The sequence below is a fragment of the Oenanthe melanoleuca genome, chromosome 3, assembly GCF_029582105.1.
Source record: "Oenanthe melanoleuca isolate GR-GAL-2019-014 chromosome 3, OMel1.0, whole genome shotgun sequence".
Taxonomy (NCBI): domain Eukaryota; kingdom Metazoa; phylum Chordata; class Aves; order Passeriformes; family Muscicapidae; genus Oenanthe; species Oenanthe melanoleuca.
This window is the reverse complement of record NC_079336.1, coordinates 98,840,986-98,855,087: the sequence shown is the minus strand read 5'-3', so window position 1 is coordinate 98,855,087 and position 14,102 is coordinate 98,840,986. Positions and strand designations below refer to the sequence as shown.

General features: G+C 45.3%; 1 protein-coding gene across 6 annotated transcripts in view; it reads left to right on the top strand.

The window, feature by feature from the left end:
• The window catches only part of RTN4 (reticulon 4), a 40,868-nt gene that overhangs the window by 14,708 nt on the left and 12,058 nt on the right, over window positions 1–14,102 (top strand). For 2 of the 6 annotated variants that reach the window (XM_056488044.1, XM_056488043.1), the window contains one exon: window positions 491–2,929. The exons of 2 other annotated variants lie outside the window; for them this stretch is intronic. In XM_056488044.1, the coding sequence (XP_056344019.1) occupies window positions 491–2,929 (2,439 nt within the window). Of the gene's footprint in view, window positions 1–490; window positions 2,930–8,439; window positions 8,865–12,689; window positions 12,865–14,102 lie in introns of those variants that run through there. 2 more of the 6 variants (XM_056488040.1, XM_056488042.1) reach the window with 2 other exon arrangements.

Genomic DNA, 14,102 nt, shown 5'->3' with positions numbered 1-14,102 from the left:
TTAGCAGGAAGATTTAATCTACAGTAACTTTCTGCAGTATTTAAAAAAAATAAAATTTGCACCTGTAGTGTTGATTTAGTGGTTTTATTAGGTATACCATCCACAAATTCCCATTTAAAAAAAGACTTTGGCACAGGTCTGTGCAATATGTTTATGCCCAACCATCCACACACCCCCTCTCTCTGTCTCCCCTTGCCACCCTCCTGTTCTGGCTTTGTTAATATTGCCCCCTGTACTTGTCTGGCATCTTCAGCTTTACTGAGATCTTTGCACTGCATAAAGTTGCTGCTTCTTGAGCCTCTTGCTCACTTCTCTCCTAGAAGTGAAGTAGAACAGCTTTAAGTGATACTGTGTATTAATGGCTCATAGTATCCATGCTAGACCTTGGAAGAGCCTTTTAGTAGCTAAACTCATGTGAACCTGTTGAAAGTTTGCACTGACTTTGAGTGCCCTTGCATTCTCTAACTTTCCTTTCTATCCATGGCCACAGAAGTTATGGACTTGCAGGAGCAGCCAGGTAGCACTAAATCGCTTGGGCAAGAGGATTTTACTGCAGTCCCGCTTGATCCTGCTCCTTCTCTTCCCTCCTTCTCTCCTCTCTCAGCCGATCCCTTTAAAGAGCATGCAGCCTTTGGTACCCTCTCAGATGGATTTTCTGCAAGAGGCACTTACAAAGAGAGCTCCAGTGAGGTTTATAAAGAACCTGTGAAAAATGCCAGAAACCCTTTTCTTGAGGAGGGAAATGATAAAGACATTTCAGAGATGACATATTCACAACCCCCATTTGCTAAAGAAGAAGCTGCCATTTTATCTCCAGCTAAAGAAAAAACACAGCAAGAGGGCCCTAAAGAATTACCTAACCTGGAGAAAACGCCTGAACAGCAGCTGAAAATGTCTCCAGAATCTCCCCGAGATCTATTTGAAAGAAACAAGGAAGATCTTTTCTACAACAGAGACAAGTACAGAGGAGCTGGTGATCATGGTGAAGAAGGGGTGCTGAAAGAAGACCCTCTTAGGAAGGAAGAATATGCAGACTTCAAACCATTCGAGCCAATATGGGAAGTCAAAGGTGCTAGTCATGGACTGAGCAGCATGAGAGAGGATGTTGGAAGTAAGGTAGAGGCCAAGCTGGAGAGCAGTTTGGATGACAGATATGGTGTGGGTAAGCTGAATGTGCAGAAGGATTACGAAAGAGAGAGTGAAGGCAGTGCTGAAGAGCCCTCCTTCCCAAGCACCCCAGAAGCTGTAAAAGAACCTTCACAGACTTACATCACTTGTACTAAATTTGACTCCTCCCCAAGCCCTGGTGGTAGCAAAGGCAAATCTCTTTCTCCACTAGAGGAAGGCATTTCGGAAAATAGAACCGACGATGAGAAGAAAATTGCAGAGCTGCAAGCTCAGACAGGCCCAGAACAAGGTAATTTTGCTGCAGGAGCAGCTGGGCAGGAAGGGCAGGGAGCTGACCCTGCTAAAGCACAGGGGGTGCCCCCAGTGCCACCTGACAGCAGCACAAACATGCCCGAGGGGCTCACCCCCGACCTGGTGCAGGAGGCGTACGAGATGCACGATGCAGCCTGCACTAAGCTGGCCTATGAAAGCAAGATTGACCTAGTGCAGACCTCTGAGGCAGCACAGGAGCCACTGAAACCCGTGGCACAGATCTGCCCCTCCTTCGAAGGCTCTGAGGCTGCTCCATCCCCCATATTGCCTGATATCGTCATGGAGGCCCCGCTGAGCACCGGCACTGCTGGGCCAGAGGCGGCTGCTGTGCAGCTGGAAGCTTCCCCACTAGAAACATTTATGCCCACTGCCAAGTATGAGAATGTAAAAGAGGCTGAGAAACCTCCTGTGTACCAAGAGGCAGTGAATGCACCGCTGACACAGGCCCAGGAAGCAAAGGAGACATTGGCATTTAAACAACCTGATGGTGAGAGCAGCAGCACTCCTGAAGATCTGGAGACTCCTTATATATCTATTGCATGTGACTTAATTAAGGGAACTAAGGTCTCTGGTGAATCTCCTTCTCCATCTTTCCCAGAATATTCAAAGATGCCAGGAACAGAAAGCATTTCTCAGGATGTGCCTGAAGACAAGGAACTAGATGGAACCCTGTCTCCACAGTTTGGAAAAGCTGGCCTGTTTAATAGCCAGATGATATCTGACTTTGCTGAGGATGCAAGTGAAGATCCATCTCTCCTCTCAAAAAGTAAATCCACTGAGAGCATTGCAACTGATGAAGAACATGAGGAAGGACTGGTGGATTCAGTAGCTGCTACAGGCAAGCCTTATCTGGAGTCATTCCAACCTGAGCTGGACTCTTCCAAAATTGTTGCTGCTCTACCATCTGAGCCAATACCTGCAAAAATAGCCAAGGCAGATAAGATTCCTCTTCAAATGGAAGAGCTGGATGCTTTGGCTTATTCAGCTGATGTATCTGTTGCTATGGAACCAAAACCAGGAGATGACAAAGCTCTCTCACCCATGGAGTCTTCCCCAGTCTCAGTAGAAGACGACTTTGTGATGCTAAGTCATCCTAAAACTGTTCCTGAATTTGTGACAGAAGCCGCTGACCCAGAAAAGATGCACAAAGATGAAGGTGAAGACATCAGTAAGGTGATCCAGGGGGAGAAGAGGCAGTTACCTTTTCCAGAGCTGCCCTGTGATCTGTCTGTGAAGAATGTAGAAGTAAAAGCTGAGGAAGATACCAATGCCTTGAAAAAGTCTTTGGAGGCTGTGGACAGAGAAGTGCCTGAAGTATCCACCATGTCCTTACCAGCCACAGATACCTCACCTTTATCTGCTGGAAAAGAGATAGTCAGTGTAGTAAAACCAGGAGCTTTTGAGAAGGAAGCTGAGAAAGAAGCTGCTTCTGTTAAAGAAAAGAAAAAACCTACTGCTGTATTTTCAGCAAAGCTGAATAAGTCTTCAGGTAATCTGTCTTGCAGTTTGCTGACCTGCATAATTCTTTAGCTAAACTTAAGCATGCCTTGACTTTTTAAAGATCTTTTTCTGTAAACTTCTCTGTAGGCTAAAGGTAACAGAAAATGTCAGTGCCTGCTCTCGTATCTTTTTCATATTCTGATTGCTTTAGTACCTTTTTTCTGTTTATCAGGGATGGACTCAGCATCTCCAGTTTCTCCTCCAGCTCTGCTGCTCGTGGTCTGTTGGTGCAGAAATGAGTGACTGCTCCCTGCAGGCCCCTCCATGGCTGTCCACAGGCTGGGCATGGGGTGGCCTCCCAAACTCTGAATCTGGGATGTTGTTGTGCTGTGTGCACATGGTTTGAAGAGGCATTTCTTCCTTTTCATTAACAGTTCACACATCAGACTGTAAAACTCAGGAAAATACCCCTGCTCCTCCTGTATGTGCCTGGAATCTGGAAAAGAGCCTGTGCATCTTCAGCCTGTGTTAGATCAAGGCCAGTGGTTTAAACCAAGTGGGGAACATGAGGGAGCTTAAAATGCAGGAAAAGTGGTCATTAAGAAGTTGAGTGTTCTGCAAACACTAAAATTGGTTTATGCACAGCACAGGTACTAATTTCTGTTTCTTTTTTTAGGTGGGGCTTGCACTTCAGTATACTTAATTTTTCTTACAGAAATGTGCAGCTACAGTAGCAAGAAGTTGTATTCTTTTCTCTGAACTGAACACCTCATGAATTTCCAGCTTTTTGTAGACTACTTTGCTTTTTGATATTGCAGCACTCTGCTGCTACTTAAGCTTTGGCCAGAAGCAATCACACAAAAAAAAAGCAGCTTCTGCAGAAAGCACAGTGCTCTAAATAGAAAAGCAGGAGTTAGTTTGACTCAGCAGCAGTACTGTATTTATGCAGTAGCTGCAGCCTACAGTTCATAAAATAGGATTACAGAATACCCTGAGCTGGAAGGGAATAGCAGGTGGTTTGGGAAATAAGGTAAAGATGGATTTTGTTTTTTTATATTTACCTTTGCAATTTCTCCTATCTCACCTCCTCTGTACATACAGGTAAGGCAGAAAGGAGAGTTTTGCTTTTCCCTTGGGGTAAAACTTCATTGATAACCTGCACTGCTAAAACTCTGTGTGTTCTGTGAAGGCTTCTCAGGCTTCCAGCAGATAGAACTGTCTAGAGAGCAGCTGTGTGTCTTGGACTTCATGTCAAGGGGTTAATTGCTTACAGCTCAGACTACTTAAAAAAAAAAAGACAACAAAGTAAAACACTACTTAATAGAAGAGCTTTTGTGTTAGGGTTTGTTTTTTTTTTTTTTTTTAAGGGAGACCTTTGCAGAGGGTCTTTAATCATTGCATAGATGTGGCAGGTCCCTGCCTGGGGAAGGCAGCCCCTCACTATGGGTCTGAGGAGGACACAGTGCTGCTCTTCCATCCCTGGGAAGCTGCACAGACCCAGCTGCCAGAGAGGAGGGGAGGAGTTGAACAGTGTCCTGCTCTCCCCTCCATGGCCCAATGCAGGACAGGGCCAGATCTGTGCTGTGAGCTGGGCTGGGGAGCTGCAGCCTCTCAGTGCTGTGTTCACTCTGGAGAGCAGCTGCAGTTCTCATTTTTGACATGCTGTGTTGTTTGGGAAGAAAATATTTTGCTTTACACTAGAGGAACACTTGCTTAAAGCTAAATAGATAATACCAACTCAAAAAATGGGCCCTTTTTTCTGGATTTTTCTCCACACTCTGCTGTGTTGCAAAATACAGAGCTGGACTTCTGAGACAAGCCACAAACAACATCAGTTGTCTGCTTTAAATGCCACTCTGCTTAGGCACAATTTCAGAGTATGATTGAAGAACTAACAAGGAGGGATTGTTCATCACAAGGCCAAGTGCATCTGTGCATGTGTTTGGCTTTCTGAGTCCACCTTTGTTCTTTGGGGTTTTTTTCCTACCCATCAGTGGAACTGAAATAGATTTCGCTGTGTCTTAAGACTTGTGGAATTCAGCTGGTGTGATGGTGTGACTGATGCTTGTTAAAGCTTTAATCTGAGCTGCCTTACTGGTGCACTTAAATCCAAGGTTGTGGAATGCTTACTTAACAGTGCTATTTTTTGGAAGCTAACCTAAATGCCAGTGTGTTATAACTTCCCACAGCCCCAGTGGGCTGCAGGGAGCTAATAGGGATTCTGAAAAGGTTGCCAGTACTTTTTAAACTTCCTCGTTCCACTGAAGCAAATGTAAAGCTTTCAAGAGCCTCCTGGGTAGAAGGAGGTTTGTTAAATGGTGCCTGCACACCTTTGGGTAATCTGGACAGATTTAAGAAATACATAAAAGCACAAAACCGCAAACCCAAACAAATTCTGAACTGTAGGTAACAACTGGAACAATTTTAAGGGCAAACACACCCCTACAACACCAGCAATTTTTGCTGTCTTGAATACAGTGATTTTTTTTTTTCCCCCTCCACCCCCAAGTTTCTATTTCTCAGGAGCTGCTGTATTTGGCTTTAAGCAGATAGCCTTGTTTCTCTGTCACCCTTGCCAAACCTCACACACACGTTTCTGAGCTCCATCACTGCACTGCTGGTAAGGTGTGACCTCAGAGGGCAGTTCCTGTGGGTTCAGGTGCTGCTGGCAGGAGGTGTGAGCAGAGGCATGGGGAGCCATGCATCAGGGCCAGCCTGTGTGACAGGGCTTTAATGCCACCTAGTGTTTGTCACCGAGTGCAACCCCAGCAAGCCCGGCAGGAAGGGATCCATCCAGCCTTGGAGAAATTCCCAGCTCCTGAAATGAGTCTGAGAGGTGAAAGCTAAATATACACATTACATAGCTCAGCCTTCTGCTGCACTGACCTTCTTCTCATACAGAGCATTAATCCTCCCCAAGCCTGTGCTTTCCACAAACCTGGTTTTGATTGGTGGGATATGGAGGTTTTTATACTATTGATATGACTGAATTACAGACTCAAAATCTCTGGCCACAACAAAGTTATGTACTCAAATGGAAATTGGCAGTTTAAATCCCTCAGTGTGTCCATGCTGAGTGTTGCAATAATATTTGGAAGTAATGTTGAGATGTTTACCATCAAACACTCAGTTTCCCAGAACACCCTTGTTTCATGCTGGGTTTGACCACCAGCTCTGTAGACATTCCCTTCTGATTAACTCCAACTGGTCTTTCATTACAGGCACTCAGAAATGCAGCTAATTAATAATATTTTTACATTTCCTGGATTTTCTTGAGGGGGCAAATACCAAGGTGAAGCCCAGGTGGGAAATGTGCTTTGAGAGGGTGGTACTAATGCTGAATCTTTCCTTTTTCCCCCTACAATGTGGGGGCAGAAATCAAATACTTCCTGTAACAGAAACCAGATCATTGCAGTTTTGTGAAGCTTAAAGGACCTTAGAAGTTCTGCCTGATACCAGCTGTATCCATTTGGGGAATTTCTGTTGTTTTCTGTGTTTGTAGTGGGTTAAATTGAGCTGCTCAGCAGATGGGAGGTGTTTGGTTTTGTTTATTGTTTTTTTACTGGAGAAAAAAGGTCTTGGAATGTCTCTGAGTTGCTTCCAGAAGCAGATTGGTAAAATTCCATTTAATTCAACATAAAAGATCTTGATTTAATTTCATCTCATTGTAATCTTAGAGTCATTGCTTGTTCAGGTCATCTTTTATGGTACCAGGTAAATGGAGAGTTTCAGAGGGCAAAGAATTTGTGGAGGAGGAGGAATGAGGAAAAAACCAAACCCAAGGAGATAAATTTTTCTGAAGGAAAGACACAGACCTGCTGTGTTTCATGAGAGATCTTGTGACCCCTGTTGAGAGGCAGACTTGTGTTGCTGAGGCTGCTGAAAGAGCAAAGCCTGAGAGAAGTTCCTTCAATGGCAGAATTGGGGAGAAATGGAGCATTTGGGCCGAGTTCCAAATGCTGAGGGAGGTGCAGTGCTGTTCCCAGTGCCCCTGCTCAGGGTGATTTAATGTGTGAGGAGTGAGTGAGTGAAGCCCAGGGCGTTCCAGGACACGTGTCCAGAACTGATTGTGTCTGACTTGTCTGGGGGGCCTGATAATGCCACCTCCTCTGTCCTTGGTGTTCAGACATGTTCTAGAGGCAGGTGTGCAATGTCCCTGCTGGAAACAGAGCTGCTCCACAAGTGTGGCAGTGCTGGTGCCCAGTTTGTGTGCAGAGCAGGGTCCCCTCTTGCCTGGAGTGGGAGATGGTTTCATTCATGGAGTGGTGAGAGTGAGCACACAGAGAGGAAAGAGGAGGATCTGCAGGCCAGGGAGGAGCTCCTGGAGGGCACTGAGGGCTCACTGGAGATGGGAAAAACAGGGCTGGTGGTGCTGCTGTGGCCACAACAACCTCTGGGTAGACAGAGTTCCATAAATGCACTATTTCAAGTATAAGATATAAAAAATATAAATATGAAGTGAAGAGGCTTTAATTTGGTATCTTTAGAAATTTGATGATTAGAGGAAAGACCTTTGGAAGCATGATGTTTTTGGCAAATCTAGTGACAGTGCAAATATGGAGGGAGACTCACAAGTTTTGGTGGTTTCCAGTTCAGTCTGAAGACAGAAGCAAATTCTCAGACATGTTTTATACTTCTTTTTTGTTACAGTGCAACTCTTCACATTCACTTGCACTGTTTGTATATGCACTCCCTACTTCCCTCCTATTTTGGGTTTACCTGTTGGAATTGGAATTGAAATGCATATCTTTGTAAGTTAAAAAGAGATGTAACTGGTCTTGCTGTCAAAGGAGGCCTTAAATTTACGTAGCAGTTGCAGTCAAAAGCAGGGCTTTTGGGTCTGTTTGTAGTAATCTTTCTCAGTGTAAGATTGTCCTAATGAAAAGTGAAACTGTCTATTTAAGGTCTGATTCGGGATTTCTAGTCCTCCTGGTTTACAGTATTTTCATGGAAATGTGGAAATGCCCTTTTCTAGTTCTTAAGAAAGTTATTTATTAGATTTTTAAGAGGCTTTGGAGCAATCCTGGGAATATTTTAGCTTTCTGTTGTTAGCTCCAGATCTTAAGAAGCAACTCCAAGCTGGAAAAGAAGTTGTGGTTTTTTCAGCAGGGATGGAAACAAAATGCCAAAAGGATTCCCACAGCTCTTCTCTTTCAGATTCAGAGTTGTAGTTCACGCTCCTCTCCTGTTTGTGCAATACTTTCCATATGTTACTTTCTATGTGTTGGCACTGTAAACTGTCGGGTTCCTGTTTTTATTTAAATGAAGGGAACAGTTAATTGTCAGGTCAGCAGCCGCAGACAGATGATGTTGATGTAAAATAAAAAAGGGGAAGGTGTTTGCTTGTAGGAGTTGGGTAAAAGGCTGAGTAACTTTTTCTGCAGCCTTCCTTAGGAGGAATAAATATGGCTGAGCAGCTCCTGAGGACTAAAGATACCAGCAAAAGGATTAATCGCGTTCATCATGAGCCTCTGCTTTTGTTCCAGGCACAGAAAGGGTTCTTTTCTGTTTCCCTTCAGAAGCGTTACAAAGACGTCTCTGTTAGTCCTCCCGCAGGCAGACATTAGTTTACAGAAAGCCGAGGGGAAGCCATACATCTGGGAGGTTTGTAAACGCCTTTGAACCTCCGTTTGAAAAGCGAGCTATTTAAAGCTCGTCTGGTGCCTACTTTTAGCCGGGCGGCGAAAAGCCGCTTAGCACGGCCGGGCTGGGCAGCGGGGCCGGGAGGAGCCGGGAGGAGCCGCTCCCCGGCAGCGCTGCGCTCCGCTCCGGGCCGTGCCTGCCAGCACTGCGTCAGCTCCACACCCCGTCAGCTGACCCGCTCCTGCAGCACCAGTGCAGCACCACTGCGGAGCCCGGGGAAGCCCATGCTTCCCTCCCTGGGCTGCAGGGCGCTTCTCCCGCAGCTCGCCCCTCTTGGAATGCATAACTGAGACCCGCAGCTGGAGAGATGGACAGTCAGCCGAGCAGCTGGAAGGATAAGGGTATTTATTCTTCTTATTCCTTCGCCTTTTTTCCTTATTTGATTCCTTTGAGGTGCCGCGGGTTGTTTTCAGCTAAGGGGGTCTGTAGCACGTATTTATTTCCTATTTGTAGCCGAAGATGTGGAGTCTTTGTGCCACGTGCAGAATTCTAAAGGCTGCAGGTTAAAATGGGTAAATAGGAGCAATGCAGAAGAATGAATACTTTATGTAGGTGAAACGGCTCGTGTGACACTGCAGATCCTTCCCAGTCCTACAGAGCATATTAATGAAGGGCTTGTTTTGGTATGCAGGGCACAGATACCGGCGTAGTCCCAGTTCAGCCCGTGGTCCTTGGAAATTTCGAGATTATTAATAATCTAACAATGCTAACCATTAACTGAAAACCCCCATGTAACCTGCAGGTCGTGTTTTAATATTTTTAAGAGGAGAGACTGCCTGCAGGGTACAGCAGGGTTTGGGGGTATTTTCTCTAAAAATCTGTTTGAAATCTACCCTTAATCCTGTTTGCTTTGAATCTTTCATAATTCTTCGAATTTTACGTAAAAGTGTGTCTGAGTTTTCAGAATTTACAGCCATAATATCAAATTGTTTTAGGTAAATAAGTAGCTAACCTTAAATTAGTGTGGTGCTGACCTTTGTTCCTGTAAGCACCAATGGGAGATCTCCGGTGTAAATCTCTGTGGATCATTACATTAGTGCTCAGTGTGTTAGAGTTTAAGCCTTATTTGAATAAGTAATCTTCATACTTTACCAAAAGGACAAGCTTTAAGAAATTTAATCATCTCTGGATACTTAAATATATTTTAAAGGGCCTTGTCGTCCTTGGTGCTTGTGAAGTTTTCCTCTTTTTTGGGGGGAAATGATTATTCAAAATCTAGGGTTTTTAATATTTTTTCCACTTGAACAAAATTGCTAGCTCTCTGAAATCCATAGAATGCTTTATTAGAACCTAAATATATAGCAAAAAAGGTCCAGAAGGTGAAAACACTGCCTCTGCAAAATCAGATTCTTAATCTTTCATTAAAGGGCTGTAAAATATTAGGAGAAAATATTATGCAGGGTTTAGTAATATGTTGTTGATGTGTAAATAATTTTAAATCAAGGCTTCATATGTCAGGCCTGAAATTCTTGGGAATGGGAAGAAATAAAGAGGGGTAAAAAAAAAGGGGGTGAGGTCAGAAGGTTTTTGGTAACAATTGAAAGGCAAGTTCCCTTTTTGTGTTCAGGCCTAATTTTCAGGTTTCTTTTACGACCAGCCCAGCAGGGGAGGTGCTGATCTGAAAGCACATTTCCAACCCTGGAATTTGAGGCCTTGAGAATAATGGAGTCTGCTTTGGTTTAAAACCCCTGAATTCCCATTCCCTGAGCAGAGGTCAGGTCTAAAAGAAAATGGAAGCAGAAATGAAGGTTTTCAGGGAAGCAGAAGACCTTGGTTCCTCTCCTTTTGCAGCTGCTGTTGAAGTCTGGTTTAGAGTTGTTTTTTTTGTTTAGAACAAGATGAAGACGCCGTGTTTCACGTTCTTCTTTCCTTAGGTCAGGCTCCAGTGGCAAGGAAAATGGTGGGTAAAGTTCAGGGACTGATTGCACTATTCATCAAGCCCCAAAATAAATATAGAAGCAAATATTGCAACATGCTTCTTTCCATGCTAAAAAATTGCTTAAAAAAATAATTAAATCTAAAACCAGAGAAGAGCAAAAAGTATGGTTCATAATGGAACTTTGCAGCTAAGACACTACTTTCTAATGAATATAATCCTAAATTTAGATTTGGTTAATGTGTTTTAATTGAGGAACAAGCATAATGCAAGTGGTACAACCTGTGGCATTGATTAATACCTGTGGTATTGATCATCTAGACAGATAGGATGAAATAGTTCTACCCTGGGGGTAGCATGATTTTAATTTTAATGCTCTTGAAGATAGGCCCTATGGAGTAATTGGTACTAGAACATAACATTTATTTATTTATTTTTAAATGATTTCAAGGAATTGTCAGATTTTAATGGCTGAATACCGATATGATGGTACAGTGAACAGCACAGCTATAATTCCAGGTTATTCCTGGATTCTTTTCTAATTAATGAGCAGAAATCTCTCTGAATTTTGGTTTTACTTAGCTAACTGATAGCAAAGATTGCATAGGCAACCTTTATCATTAATTTTTGGGGCTTTGGAATGGTTTTCCCAGTTGGCACATTGTGCACACACGCAGGAGTATCTGGTCAACTAGAAATGAAAGGAAAATGTTTATTTGATTCATTAGGTAGTATTTGGGATTTTTAAAATTTTTTATTCTGGGTGTGCTTGCCTTGTTGTTGTTCTAGCCTGCACTTGTGAAATCTGTATCCCTTTTTTTGCTGGGGGTGTGGTGCAGATGTGCCAGCCCGAGCTGTGCGTGGCGCCGCCTTGTTCGGTGCCCTCTGGCACGCAGGGGAGCCGCCTGCCCATCCTCCCGCGGATGTGCTGCTCCACAGGGATGCCTGTCCCTGGGACAGGGACAGCTCTGTTGGTGGCAGCCCCACGTGCTTGGCACCACTTGCAGTCCTGCTGTCACCACCCAGTTTCTCCAGCCAGGGGCTGGTGGCTGTTCCTGGCTTGCAAGGAGATGGTCAAGGACTGAGCAGGCATCTGATGTGTCTGATGAGGGCAAATGGAGGCTGCAATTTTGTGACCCAGTCTCTGCTCCTGGTTAGGATATCAAGCAGGATTTTGAATAATCATCCTGATGCAGGAAGCCTTGAAAATGTCACACCCCCAGTCTGTGGTGGTGCTCGACACACCAACCACTGGATGGTTGGTGGCTTCTCCTGGGGGTCAGTGGAACTGCAGGGTCAGCACTTGGGTTCTCTGCAGAGATCACTAGAAACCCTGAAGACCACATCATGAGTGAATACGAAGTTGGTTATGTGTAAGTGGAAAAGGCCTCTCAGCAGGCATGCAGAGCCATTTGTGGCTGTGGGTTTTGTCCCCAGCAGCTTTTCCTGCTCGGTGACAGACGGGACACTGCACCGCAGCCGTGCTGAAAGCTGCCCGTTCTCAGCGCTGCTGTCCCACTTCCCCATTGGCACAACGCTAATGGAGCCACAAAAGGCTGAGAATATAAAGGAGCCGTGCCTACCTTTCCCATGGCAGAAAGGCTCCACTGTAGCAGCCCTGTAAATCGCCCAGTGTTTCCCCCTCTCCCCTCCCCTTTGACACAAGCAGCCTTTCTGTGGCGCTGAAGCGCGGGTTTGTCGGGCTCTAAATCCTGCATGGATGGATGGATGGATGGAGGGGAGCTGCTCTTTGTGAGCGCACTCCAAGGGCTCAGCATGGATGGATGGTGGAGGGGAGCTGCTCTCTGTGAGCTGCACTCCAAGGGCTCAGCATGGATGGATGGTGGAGGGGAGCTGCTCTCTGTGAGCTGCACTCCAAGGGTTCAGCATGGATGGATGGAGAGGAGCTGCTCTTTGTGAGCGCACTCCAAGGGCTCAGCATGGATGGATGGTGGAGGGGAGCCGCTCTCTGTGAGCTGCACTCCAAGGGTTCAGCATGGATGGACGGTGGAGGGGAGCCGCTCTCTGTGAGCGCACTCCAGGGCTCAGCATGGATGGATGGTGGAGGATGGATGGTGGAGGGGAGCCGCTCTCTGTGAGCGCTCCAGGGCTCAGCATGGATGGATGGTGGAGGATGGATGATGGAGGGGAGCCGCTCTCTGTGAGCTCACTCCAGGGCTCAGCATTGGATGGATGGTGGAGGATGGATGGTGGAGGGGAGCCGCTCTCTGTGAGCTCACTCCAGGGCTCAGCATGGATGGATGGATGGTGGAGGGGAGCCGCTCTCTGTGAGCGCACTCCAGGGCTCAGCCTGCAGGCGGGGCCGCCGCCGCTCGGGGATGGCAGCGGGCGGAGGTTGCGTAGCTCCGACCTCGGAGCGCCCTGGCAGGAAGTGGAAAGCGCCGGGAGCCGAGCCGTGCCAGGGCCGGCTGCTCGCAGCGCGCTCAAGATGGATGCCAAAATGGGTTAGTCCCTTTTTCCTGCTTTTCTGTGAGCTCTACCCGCTCGTAGCCTCGCTTTTAATTTCTCTTCCTAAAAAAAACCCGAACAATACAGGGTTGCTTGGTTCAGGGGGTTTTAAAAAGGGGATTTTCAGGTTAAATATATCAGACCGCTTGTTTTTGTCATCAAAACCCGGTATGAGTTGCTCAGTTTTAACTTAAATATCTGAAAGGAAAAGGCTTTAAAGAATAAAGCGCCAAAGCTATCGCAGCACTTGCTTTAAAAGCAAAATGTAACTGGATGAGTTGTGCATGTAAGGCACGGATGGTACAGGACTATTTTTAGACGTGCCAAGTGACAGTTCGTGCTTACCAAATGTAGGCAGCTGTTCTTGTTTTAGAATAGGCCAGCAAGACGTGCGTTAATATTATTTATTTTATTAGACTTCATATTGTATAAAATGCAGCTCAGAACGGTTTCCATAAGGAAAGGTGTTGCAGGGCTGTTGCTGAAAATTGGTTTGGGGTTTTTGTTTTTTCTGGTTTTATTTTTGATCTGCTGTGAATATCTTGCTTGTAAGTTAAAGCCAGAAAGCTGCTTTTAATCTTTTACTTTCAAAATAAATGTAAATGATTTGTTTCTGATCAATTAGAGAATACAAATCAGTGGCTTCATCTGCTTTCTTGGACTGCAGAATTACAGAGCAGTTTGTCAGTGACTTAAACATCGAATTTCCCTTGAGGAATTTACGATGAAACCAGATCCGTATGTCATTAAGCCTACGCTCGTAAAGGAGTGGAGATGGAATGAGGAAAAATGTTTTATGTGCAGCTGAACTCTGGTCCAAGAGCTCCTGGCGTGGATTTTTCTTATTGATTACCGAGAACAAAAGGCTTGATGGGTCGCTAAAGGCCATTTGGCTTTTGCTGTGTGCTTTAATTCCAGCAATGTACCTTTGTTTCTGGCATTCTGGAGCTGTCATGCAGATGAATTACTCTCTTTACATTCCTTATAACTGGAATAATGCATTATTGCATGGAATAAGTGATTTCCTATGGAGCAGGAAGGACCCACAGCTTTAAAGCTGTGCAGGGAGGAGGGAGCAGCTCACTTACAGAAATGCTGTCTGCAGGCAGAGCAGCAGGGCTCGTACTGAATGTGTCACCTGATACAGGGGCAGCACCAGATTCGAGTGCATGGATGCTCAAATTGCAGCATTTAAAAATAAACATGGTTTCAGTGCTTGCAGCAAATGCTCCAG